The sequence below is a fragment of the Otolemur garnettii genome, unplaced genomic scaffold (genome assembly GCF_000181295.1).
Source record: "Otolemur garnettii isolate 467f Iridium unplaced genomic scaffold, OtoGar3 scaffold00082, whole genome shotgun sequence".
Taxonomy (NCBI): Eukaryota; Metazoa; Chordata; class Mammalia; order Primates; family Galagidae; genus Otolemur; species Otolemur garnettii.
The window spans coordinates 3,451,285-3,464,127 of NW_003852477.1; the positions used below are offsets into that span (position 1 = coordinate 3,451,285).

The 12,843-nt window shown below is 40.3% G+C and overlaps 1 protein-coding gene and 1 pseudogene across 1 annotated transcript in view; both read right to left on the reverse strand.

Annotated features, from left to right (window-relative positions):
• Window positions 1-12,843, reverse strand: part of ULK4 (unc-51 like kinase 4) — a 619,976-nt gene that overhangs the window by 589,541 nt on the left and 17,592 nt on the right. The window contains exons 4-6 of the mRNA XM_023515932.1: window positions 9,708-9,807; window positions 7,368-7,507; window positions 3,796-3,958 (exon numbers count right to left, since the gene is read on the reverse strand). Of these exons, the coding sequence (XP_023371700.1) occupies window positions 3,796-3,958; window positions 7,368-7,507; window positions 9,708-9,807 (403 nt within the window). The remainder of the gene's footprint in view (window positions 1-3,795; window positions 3,959-7,367; window positions 7,508-9,707; window positions 9,808-12,843) is intronic.
• Window positions 221-1,443, reverse strand: LOC105887405 (annotated as a pseudogene).

The window sequence follows — 12,843 nt, forward strand, 5'->3', positions numbered from 1 at the left end:
CCCAGGGGGATAGCTTGAGGCTCCATCCCAAAAAAAAAAAAAAAAGAAATAAAGTGAGCACATGCCATTAGAAAAATGAAGCCAACAGACTTGCTCGACCCGAGTTGCCACAAACCTTCAATATATATATATTTTTTCCCTACATTTCCTCTTTGATCAGGTCTTTATCCGAAATAAGCTGTCCAAAATGATTTGACCTTTATGGAATAAATTTAAGAGTTTATGCTGCAGGCTTCTTCTGTAGATTTCTTTCTGCTGGTCTCTTGGTAGAAGCAGCCTTTTTTCTCTCTAGAGGCTTTTCCCCTTTCTGCACTACTACAGGCTTCTTGCCTACAACCCCCTTCTCATCAGATGTGGCCTGCAGTGCTGCCACTGCCTTATCCACCCAAACTCTGGGACTTCTGGCATGGCGAAGAATGGCATTCCAGCGTGTGATCTCTGCGTATGAGCTTAGCTTCAACATGGTTCTCAGGTTTTTCAGTGGATTTTTCTGTGGGACTCTGTGATGAATCTTTTTGTGTGATGGTCAAACAACTCTTTGGACCTCTGGGCTTTTCAAGATTCTGCTAAGGTCTGTGTTCATCATCTTGTGCATGGGAATGTTGTAGTTACTCCTGAGAGAAGCAGTTTTACACCAAGTGCCATACAACTCCTCTAACTTTTAGAAAGCACTTTCAGTCCAAATGCAGAAATGTCCCACATGCCCGCCAGGAGCAAGTTCCCTAATGTTCGGCTTGCTTACATTACGCAGAGTGATTCCAGGGATGTTCAAGCTCTGGTGGTGATCTATCATCCTCTTTACAGATGATGCTGGATATGACGGTGGTTTCTCATTTTGCCCTTGCCAACCCTCATTTGCTGGGAGGCATAGACCTTTTTGATATCATTCTATACCTTGAGTTTCTTAAGAAATAAAACAGTTTCCTTGGTCTTCTTGTACCCTTCAACTTTACAATCAACCACCAAAGGAAGTTCAGAGACGTCACAATACAATGACCTTTAGACATGACCAGTGCTGATAAGGCTGAGGGAGCCAGGTCAGAGTAGATGGGATATCGCTTAGGGGTTGTGTTCACTCTAAGGTGCCAGAGATGCCAGGTTTGGGTTGGTGCAAACATGCAGTCTCCATGACACATGATTTCCAAAAGCACCCTGGCCAGAATACTGAGTCCCACCACTTGGAACTCCGGGAATTCTACCCACAGCTCTGCCAGAAATCCAGGATTCGGCACAGGTCTGAGGACCTGCTAATTCACTGACAGCATAAGGCTGTCTGTTGTTTTTGCACAAGTTGGTGTGAACAAAGTTCACAATAACTGGTTAAATGGGAGTGATGGAAACAATAGGCCAAGTGACATTTTTGCCAGAAGACTCCCTCTTTTCAGAGTACACTGATATCAGTGGAAGCATACAAGCCATAATGGGGAGAGGAGAAGGCCACGCTGCTCTCCTCAATATGGTTTGTTTTTTAAAGGCATTATCTGTGAAACATAATAAAGCAAAGTGCGAGAAAGTAAGGTATGCCTGTAGTCAACAAGAAACAACTTCCACTTAACCATTCAAATAGGTTAAGTTAACCAGCACTAACAAGCTCAAAATCCCACTGGCTTAACAACAAAGTTTTATTTATCACTTAAACTATATGTCCATCACAGATAAGTTAAGGGGCTCTGATCCGGATAGTCACTCTAATAGCCAGGCTGACAGAAGTTCCATCTCAATTGCTTCTTCCTCAGTCACCCAGGCAAAGAGAAAGAGTACAGAAAATTGCATACTGGGTTTTAAATTCCTCTCTCGAAGCAACTCATACCAATTCTGCTCACATTTTGTTGGCTTTGGCCAGGAAGAAGATCCAATCATACTGTGTATCCAGAAGGAGCATGGGAGATACTGAGTGAACAGCACATTCAAGTACACCACATATACTCTATAAAAAGTCTAGAATTACACAGAAATCCCACATTTCTAGAGCTAGAAAGTTCCCTTGTTCACTGATGAGCCTAGATGAAGCCTAGAGGGGTACTTACTATGCAGTAAATCGCACCGCTGAGCATTTGCAGAGCACCTACCAAAACCCCGGGCCCTTGTCTCTCCCTGGTACATACTCTTTCTATTCTACCTAAAACCTCCCACTGCCAGTGAAAATGTTTGTTCCATGAAATAAGTAATCACCAACCGTTTGGAAACAAAATTCCACAGAGTTAACCTTCCAGCAAATTTTTTCTCCAGGGCCCATTATAGCCAGATCAGCAAGCTGGTGTGTCCTGATGCGTGGCTGTAAAGTTCTCCTATGGAACATTTTTTGCCACGCTGTCACATTTCATGCACACATCCACTTGTTGAACAAGGGCCTGCTTGCCTACACTAGATGCTGAGGAAACAAAGACAAATAAGGCTGCCCCAGCCATCCAAACAGAGATGCCCCAGCACTCTCTCCAATGCCTAAGAAGTACTTCATTAATATTTGTTCAGTGTGAATATCTGTCTTCCCCCATTAGAAATGTTAAGTTCGGCTCGGCGCCTATAGCTCAACCGGCTAAGGCGCCAGCCACGTACACCTAAGGTGGCGGGTTCGAATCCCCAGCCCGGACCCGCCAAACAACAATGACAGCTGCAACCAAAAAATAGCCGGGCGTTGTGGCAGGCGCCTGTGGTCCCAGCTACTTGGGAGGCGGAGGCAGGAGACTCGCTTGAGCCCAGGAGTTGGAGGTTGCTGTGAGCTGTAATGCCACGGCACTCTACCCAGGGGGACAGCTTGAGGCTCTGTCTCAAAAAAAAAAAAAAAAAGAAATGTTAAGTTCAGTAAGGGCAGGGATTTTTACCTGTTTATTCACATCCAAATTTTTGGTATCTAGAACAAGCCAAATTAATAAATAAATGTGGAATTAACAAATAAATAAAGAAATAAAGGAATAATAAGTCCCTACATTCATGGTCCAACTGGGAAAGACAAACACACAAAAAACTACATTATAGGGTAAGTTCAATGATGGATTTAATTACGAAAGTAACAGCAGAAAAAACAACACCTAAGTACTCAGTCCAATAAAATCATGCCACCCAGAGAGAAAAAGACATAAAGAAGTCTTCCTCAAGAAAGCTGGAGCCAGGAAAGAACAGAAAGGCAGCCAAAAAAAATAAGGGCACAGGTGTGAGTCCCTGCATGACAGGAAACTGTAAACATGCTGTGTTACTGGAACACAGGACAAGAGTGGAGACCATTTTTCTAAGTGAAATACCTCAGGAATGGAAAAATAAATTATCACATATTCTCACTTATAAGCAGGAGCTAAACAATGGGTATATACGGTCATAAAGTGGTATAAGGGACATCAGAAACTAAGAGGGAAGGTCGGGGAGGGTGAGAGATAAAAAGTCACCTACACTTAAAAAAAAAAAAAGAAAAGACTGTAGCCCTGTAAATCAGCCTCCACTGCGGAACATCGCCCACCACTCAACCACGTTGGGCAAGTATCTTTTGAGCCACTAGTGTGTCCCAGGCACTACTCCAAATGTTCAAAAACTGCCTCCTCATGTACTAATGAGTGATCCGCAGGATAAAAAGGACAAGATACAGGCTTTGTTACAGGTTTCCCAGACCTGACACGGTATTAGGTCCATACGGAAAACTTTAGGCTACAGACATGGCATTCCTATGTCACACTTCTCCTGGTCATTACTATCTTCAATACATTATTTGATTAGCAAAATAAAAGAGCAACATAATCTCCAACACACAGGACTTGGGTGGCCCATAGTTTGAGTTAGGATGCTTAACTCTCCAGGTCCACATACCTTTGACTCTGTTTTTCATGCTTTTCTTCATTACATTTTCCCCACTATCACCTCCTCCTTCTTCTGCTGCCACCAAAGCAAAGAACTCTTCCAAATTTTCACCTTCCACTTTCGCCAAGCAAAAATTGCTGAACTTCAATGTGCCAGGGCCCTCCAAGAGTATCTGTGAAGATTAAAATGTTTTCAGAAACAAATTCAACTTAATTTATATATCCAGCAGTACCTCTTAAAATTGCACTAAAGAACGTCTGAAGGCAGGTGTAGTATCACATACTTATAGCTCCAGCCACTCAGGAGGCTGAGGCAGAAGGATTGCTTAAGCATAGAAGTTTGGGGCTGCAGTGAGCTATAACTACACCACTGCACTCCGGCCTGGGAAACAAAAAGAAATTGTATCAAAAAAAAAAATTTTTTTTAAAGAATTTTTTAGCATTGACTTGTGTTCCATCACAACTCAGAAAAATAAGTGCTTGTAATTTTTTTTAAAAAGCAACTGAAGTTCCAACACACAGTGGTTCACACCTATAATCCTATCACTCTGGGAGGTTAAGGGGGTGGATTGCCTGAGCTCAGGAGTTCAAGACCAGCCTGAACAAGAGCGAGACTCCCCATCTCTACTAAAAATAGAAAAAACAAGCCAGGCATCATGGCGGCTGCCTATAGTCCCATCTGCTCAGGAGGCTGAGACAGGAAGATCTCTTGAACTCAAGAAGCCAAGATTGCTGTGAGCTATGATGATGCCATGCTATTCCAGCCTGGGGAACAGAGTGAGACTGTCTAAAAAAGGGGGGGAAACGCTAAAAAATATATATATATATATACCCAACATGAAAGAAAACCTCAGTCTTTTGGGAAAGATAAAGAAGAATGTAAACAGAACAATCTATACTCTCCGACCTCCAATGACAACTAAAAATGGATTTGAAATTCACCTACTTGAGGTGTTTATTCAAGAGAGGAAGTAAGATAATGTGGGGTTAAAACTAGGGTTTTTAAGTTAGAGACCTGGCTTTTAACCCCAAATCCAGTACTTACTTGCTACCTAATAAATTCATTTAACCTTTCTAATCCTCAGTTTCTTCATCTATAAAATGGGAAAAACAATAACTCTTCAGTTATGTATAACAAAAACAGTAACTCTTCCAACTGCTGTAAGGATGAATTGAAGGTATACATGCAAAAGCTTATAACAATTACTAGCATGTGATAAGGGCATGGTCTGTTAATATAATTTCTGCCTAGAAGTTATCTATTGATTGTTGAAACCATGCCAAGAACCAGTGTTCCATTAGTTTTATCATTTTCTCTAGAATCATTAGAAGTATTTCCCAGCAGTTGCCACGGGTCAGGTAGCTTTGTGATTTTTTTTAAAAGGCAATTTGAAGTTAACCCTTAACTTTTAGTTACATATACTAAGGATGTCTGTTGGTCTACAACAATGGCTTTTAAAGTTATGTTAGCATTAGAACCTCCTGGAGGACTTGTCAAAACACAGACTACTCAGTTACTAACTCCAGAGTTTCTGACTCAGTAGGTCTGGGGAGGGGCCCAAGAGCCTGCATTCCTAACAAATCCTAGGTAATGCTGATGCTGCCAGTCCACAGAATACACTGTGAGAAGCATTGGCAGGGGTCACCAACCTTTTTTTCTTTAAAGCCAGCTAGTAAATATTTTGGACTTCACAATCCCTAAGCCTTTGTCCTGACTACTTAATTCCACTGCTGTTGCATAACAGCAAACACCCACATAATGAAAGGGTGCCACTTTGTTGCAATACAAGTTTATTTACAGAAATGGAAATCTTGCCCAATCTTTGCCAACCCGTTTTAGAACACAGGTTACATGACAAAGTGTCCTGAATTCCTTAGATCGTAACAGCTGATAATAAACTCATTAGACAACTCCCACTCAGTCTTTGGCAAACCACAGCCTCTGGGCCAAATCCCAGCCACTGCCTATTTTTATACATCTATGAGCTGAGAGTGGTTTTTACTTTACTAAATGGTTGGGGGAAAAAAAGGTTTCTTGACAAGTGAAAATTACATGAAACTCAAATTTCAATGTCCTTTATAAATAAAGTTATAGAAACACAGCCACACTCAAGCATTTACATATGGTGGCTTTTAGCACTACAATGGAAGTTGAGAGGGCTGCAGAGTTGAGGTATCTTAATATTTCAAACAAGAACCTGTGTCCTTTCACAGGGTTTTCATAGCATTTTCTTTAGGTTTAATTATCTTCTCATATGGATGGGCTACAAAAATAAAGTTTGAAAATGAAATATTCAACTTTTCATTTCATTCACATAAAGGAAAAGTAAAAACTCAAACTAATAATATATACAATTTCTATGAGTATATACTTGTAAAGACAGTAATAGATGTCATTGATATAAGCACATTACCTACCAGAAAATGCCCTAGAAACTTAACCTAAAAATAGTACATAATTCAGGCAGCACCTGTGGCTCAGTGGGTAGAGCACTGGCCCCATATACTGAGGGTGGTGTTTTCAAACCCAGCCCTGGCCAAACTGTAACAACAACAACAACAAAATATAGCCAGGCGTTGTGGTGGGCACCTGCAGTCCCAGCTACTCAGGAGGCTGGAGCAAGAGAATTGCCTAAGCCCAGGAGTTGGAGGATGCTGTGAGCTGTGACACCACACCATTCTACCGAGGGCGATAAAGTGAGACTCTGTCTCTACAAAAAGAAGAAAAAAATCATAATACATAATTCTCACAACCAACCTGAGAGTATCTATCTCCTTTTCACAGACAAGGAAACTAAGGCAAAGAGAAGGAGGGTAACTTGCCCATTATCACACAACTTGTAAGTGTCACCACTAACTCCAACTCAGAAATTAAGCATGTCTCATGTCTGTACTATACTTGAAGTAGTTATAGAAAATTAGTTATGGTTATTAATTTTAAGAAAAGAAAATATTTGATCTATAATTTTAGGACTCATAAACAGCTACAAAATACCACTATCAAACTAATGATTTATAAGGATGTACTATGATTTAAGAGCTAAGAGAGCCTTATCTTATAAACCTATCGGGTTCATCATTTACAATATGCCTTAGCAGCAATAAGTAATTATTCAAAGAGCTCTGAAAGAAGAGGCTTCCCATGCGAAAAGCTACTTAAATAGGCAGCTAAAATATAGTACTATTTCTTTTTATTTAAAAAAGTTGACAAAATTTTAAGATGTTCTGGCTCAGCGCCTGTGGCTCAAGCGGCTAAGGCGCCAGCCACATACACCTAAGGTGGCAGGTTCGAATCCAGCCTGGGCCCGCCAAACAACAATGATGGCTGCAACCAAAAAATGGCCAGGCGTTGTGGCGGGCGCCCATAGTCCCAGCTGCTTGGGAGGCAGAGGCAGGAGACTCGCTTGAGCCCAGGAGTTGGAGGTTGCTGTGAGGGTGATGCCATGGCACTCTACCCAGGGGAGATAGCTTGAGGCTCCGTCTCAAAAAAAAAAAAAAAGATGCTCTATAATAAAATTTTATCTAAAAATGAGAACACCCTTAAGAAAGCACTCTAAAGAAATCAAAATTGTCATAAATTACCTTCCCAGGAGAAATGTCACAAAAAAGAATGCCAAGTTTATGCAGATGATGTAATCCAGTTATCAGGTCAATCCCAAATTCTCTCACAACATCTTCTGGGAGGTTTTCATCTTGAGCAATAACAGTTTCTAAGGAACCACCTGCAAGAAGTTAATTTAAATAACCCATTTCAACCCACTAATACCAGATTATCTGCAAGAGGTTCCATACTGGCAGGTACTAAGCATCAAGAAAGTGTTTAAACAGTAAACCCTAACAGTCTGACAGAGGAAAAAGACATGTGAGCCAACACAGTGGTACAAGCATTGCAACAGAAGTCTGCCCTCTCTCCAGAGCCAGCTGTAGGAGAGAGCCTGCTCTGTCTGAAAGATTGGTAAGAAGTAAACACATAGAATGAAAGAACAGTCACCCCAGACCCTTCAGTGAGTGAATAGCTGCAAAAATTAATGTTAAAGGTAACAGTAACCCAAAACTATGCACGTAAATCACACCATACGAACATAGTCTTGTTCACTCACATGCAAAGTCAGCTCACTTTGTTAACAGTTAAACAATCACAACCTCTAGTGTGCACATGGATGAGTTAAAAGACAAAAGGCAGACACGCTGTGAATTCCATTGCTGTATTCTTCCAAAGTCCCGTGATACTACATATCACCACCACTGAAGTACCTGAAACACACTTTTTATTAAGGGTCAAGATTGTAACAGCAAAGTTCAGAAAAAGTGAAGTCTCTGCCAGCATCTGAAAGTTATGTCAGAATTACTATGATGGAAGTAAAAGGTACTTGGAGTTTTGTTTATTTTGTTGTGATGGGTGAGAAACTTAGGCATACTTTAGAGTCAGGATATTGCACCTGGTCAGGGGTCAGAAACAACAGCTGAAGCACAAAGTAATACTAGAGGTGTCCCCTGATAACCTTAAGTATGTCCATCTGTGGAAGTAATACAGTCATCTTTTCCTATGGAATCAGAAAAATAAAATGCAAATAAATTACTAATCTAAATAACCTCTTTTATGATTGTCTTATAAATTCTAATGCCAATCAGTAAGTTAGGTTCATAAAGTAATAATCACAATATATTTTAATATTTAATAATTCCTTATTATTAATGTATAAATAAAAGTATACTAAGAGTAGTAGTTATTACTTTTTTCCCCCATTAAACTTTTTTTTTTTTTAGACAGATTATCATTCTGTTGCCCAGACTAGAGTATGGTGGCTTCAGCCTAGCTCATAGCAATCTCAAATTCCTGGGCTCAAGTAACCCCCTGCCTCAGTCACCCAAGTACCTAGGACTATAGACACCCACCACACTGCCTGGCTAATTTTTCCATTTTTAGTAGAGACAGGGTCTCAGGGTCAGGGTCTACCTCTTGCTCAGTCTGGTCTGGAACACCTGAGCGTAAGTGATCCTCCCACCTTGGCCTACCAAAGTGCTAGGATTATAGATGTGAGTGACCACACCCAGCTCCCCCTATTAAACTCTTAAAATGTTAAAACTAAATGCCCCAGATATCTATGTGTTTAGTTACCTTCTCCCATATAGTCCTAGAAAGTTGCATGGAGCAACAGTATGTTACCACTAATTATCGCCAGGTGGTGTTAGTTGTTGGTTCACCTTCATACTTTTCCATATTGCTTAAGTTTTTAAAAAGTATGCTTTTCATAAAAAAAAAAATCACTTTATAAATTTGTTAGCTAATTCATCTAGTTAACCTAAAATGTTTTTCATTTATTGGGGAAATTTGGTTGATAAATTAATCATTACTTTAAGATATTTGTAAATTTTTATGTAGGTTTTTTTTTTTTTTTTTGAGACAGGGCCTCAAGCTGTCCCCCTGGGTAGAGTGCCATGGCATTACAGCTCACAGCAACCTCCAACTCCTGGGCTCAAGCGAGTCTCCTGCCTCTGCCTCCCAAGTAGCTGGGACCACAGGCGCCTGCCACAACGCCCAGCTATTTTTTGGTTGCAGCCGTCATTGTTCTTTTGGCGGGTCCGGGCTGGGGATTTGAACCCGACACCTTAGGTGTACGTGGCTGGCGCCTTAGCCAGTTGAGCTATAGGCGCCGAGCCTTTATGTAGGTTTTTTAGTAATACACATAACAAAATAAAGTCAACTTCAACTTGAATTTTACGTAATTTTTCCTCTCATGAAATACCTTTGCTCTTCACCCTAATACCAACAATAGATTTTCAAGTTAAGATAGCAAATAATATCAACCCTACTAATATTTGCAATAGAAGATGAAAGTAACAAAACTTACACCATATGTTTTTTCAATAGTACAAAAGGTAGCTACACTCATAGCACTTCTTACACACACTCTCTCTTACCTGTGCAGAGTTCTACGACTAGCCAGAGATGATTGCTGGTTTCATACCATTCATGAAAAGTTACAATATTCTTGTGTTTAATTTCATGGGTGAGACGGACCTGTAAAAACACCAGTAATCACTCTAAAAAATAACTTCTTAAAAAATCATTACATCTACTGAGAAACACCTAACTATGTAACTGGTAAATGAATAAGAAAATGGTGGAATTCTATAGATATTAGAATGGTGATTATGAAGGCTAGTTACATGGAAAATACTAACTTAACATATGATCTTCAAAATGATTTTTTTAAAACCTGTGAAACAGTTTTGTGTATTTGTGTAAATTCAAACTACTAAATATTTATAGGAAAATGACCAGAAGGCGTATGTCAAAACAGCTGCTGTTATTGGTGGAACTACTAGTATTTCCTAATTCTACTTTTCTCCCAGTTTCTATGTTCTATATTAATGCATACTACTTTTATAGTCAAGGAAAAAATTTCAAAGGGAAAAAAACATTTTACTAAGTAAAATTACCTAAATGCTCAGTAACACAATAGTTAATTTGTATTACCAGCTGACAAAATATGAAATCAACATTAAAAGGTTTATTTTACAACAAAGGAAAATGATAGTGTTAAGTGAAAAAGGCAAAAAAAATATGATTAAAACAAAGAATAAAATCACAGAAAAATCTAGAAGGAAAAAACAAAACATGAACAGACTGTCCTCAAATGATAGAACAATGGGACTTTTTTGTTCTGTTTTTCCATATTGCCCGTTTCTACAGTGAACATGCATTGATTTTATAATATTTAAAAGAACTCTCATATTATAAACATTTTATAATATTTTTAAAAATATTCTTTGGAATACTAATGTCTTCAATTCACCCAGATTATTAAAAGAATAAACACGCTGATCTTAAAAATGTACCTTTCCATTAGATCATGAGACTACTTGGTACCCAAAACAAAAAATAAAGATGTAAAAACCTGACAGCTAAAAAAAAATACTAAGTTGTTTTGTGCTTTCTGCCTTCAAAATTCCACTAAATACAGAAAATGTTTTTTTTTTTTTTTTTGGAGACAGAGCCTCAAGCTGTCGCCCTGGGTAGAGTGCTGTGGCATCACATCTCACAGCAATCTCCAACTCCTGGGCTCAAGCGAGTCTCCTGCCTCCGCCTCCCAAGTAGCTGGGACCATAGGCGCCCGCCACAACGTCCAGCTATTTTTTGGTTGCAGCCGTCATTGCTGTTTGGCGGGTCCAGGCTGGATTCGGCCACCTTAGGTGTATGTGGCTGGCACCTTAGCCAGTTGAGCTACAGGCGCTGAGCCCAGAAAATGTTTTAAATGGGTACATTAATAGCAAACCATCAAGACCCAGAATTGCTGACAAAGTACTTAAGTTTGATCAGAAAAAAATTTCTGAGGCTGAGGTGGGTGGGACAAAGAGATTGGTTAGTAGGTACAAACGTACAGTTAGATAGAATAGGCCCCAATATTTATTAGCTAAGGTGTTGACTGTAGCTACCAACAGTGCATTGCATATTTCAAAGTAACTAGAAGGACATGAAATGTCATCAACACACAGAAATGATAAATACCCAAGGTGATGGACACCCCCAAAATTCTGACTTAATCATACAAATATTCACATGTTCCCTCATAAATATGTAAAATACTTTGTGTTAATTTTTAAAAGTCACATCTAAATTCTAATACCACTTAACACAAGCCATTATGTAAAGAGTTCCCTACCTTAACAATCGAAGATCAGCCTGAGCAGAAGCAAGACCCTGTCTCTACTACAAGTAGACAAACTAGCTGGATGTAGTGGCAAGTACCTATAGTCCCAGCTACTCGCAAGGCTGAGGCAACAGGATTGCTTGAACCCAGGACTTTGAGGATGCTGTGACACAGGACTCTGCCCAGGGCTATATAGAGCAAGATGCTATCTCAAAAAAATAAATGAGGAAAATAAAAATGGAACACTCCAGGAGCAACTAGATGGGCTCATATTGTAACCCAATTAAAGGAAAATGGATCCACAAAACTCAAAGACAAATGAAGAAAAAACCCAAACATGAGCGTGACCATAAAAGAAGAAATTCCTTAAGAATTTGAGAATCACCTTGTAAGAAACTGTAAAACTCGTAAGGCCACCACAAAAGGAGGACGACTGCTTGGTAAACATGCTTCAGGACACCCACAGCAAGGGGAAGCCCCTGAGGAAAAATCAAGGAACTTTGGCAATTCCAATAGAATCACCAACAGAATGAAGGCCCCAGCACTCTCCATCATTCACATGCCCAATGTCCACTCTTCCAGATGCTGGCCACACTGCCTTTCAAATTCTTGCCCTCCCCTCATCTCAACCACCTAACCAGCTGCTACATTCAATGTGGGGACCACTTGCCTCATAAGGACTGAGATCTTGAGAAGCAGCTTGTCTGAACTGAGATATGCTGCTGTGAAACTCACACAAGATTCTGATATCATACCAAAAAGAGAATGCAAAATATGTCAATAGTTTTCACACTGATTACAGGTTGAAATAACACATTATATATATTGGGTTTAAAGTTAATCTCACCCATTTTGTTTTCTTTTTTCAGTGTGGCTACTAAGAAATGTCAGGGTCTGCTTCTGACACCACTTGTCAGGGCCCAGGACTGGCCAGGTCTTGGGCCCAGCTTGAGTAGGTTCCGGACGCAGACCGCTAAGCTACCTTACTCAGGAACAGTTTCTCTTAGTTGCCTGAGGGCTATCTACTTTAGCTGGAGAGAGAGAGAAAGCATGTGTCTTAGAGAGAGTAAAGCAGTCTTCTTAGAATAGACAGATCTTAGTCTTTAGTAGAGCTTGGTAATCTCCAGCAGAGAGACAAGTGCTGGCGATCTGCAGGCAGGAGAGTAAGCACATCCGTGATAGAATGCGCATGCTTGGCTCGGCGCCTGTGGCTCAAGTGGCTAAGGTACCAGCCACATACACCTAAGGTGGCAGGTTTGAATTCAGCCCTGGCCTGCCAAATAACAATAATGGCTGCAACCAAAAAATAGCCAGGCATTGTGGCGGGCGCCTGTGGTCCCAGCTTCTTGGGAGGCAGAGGCAGGAGACTCGCTTGAGCCCAGGAGTTGGAGGTTGCTGTGAGC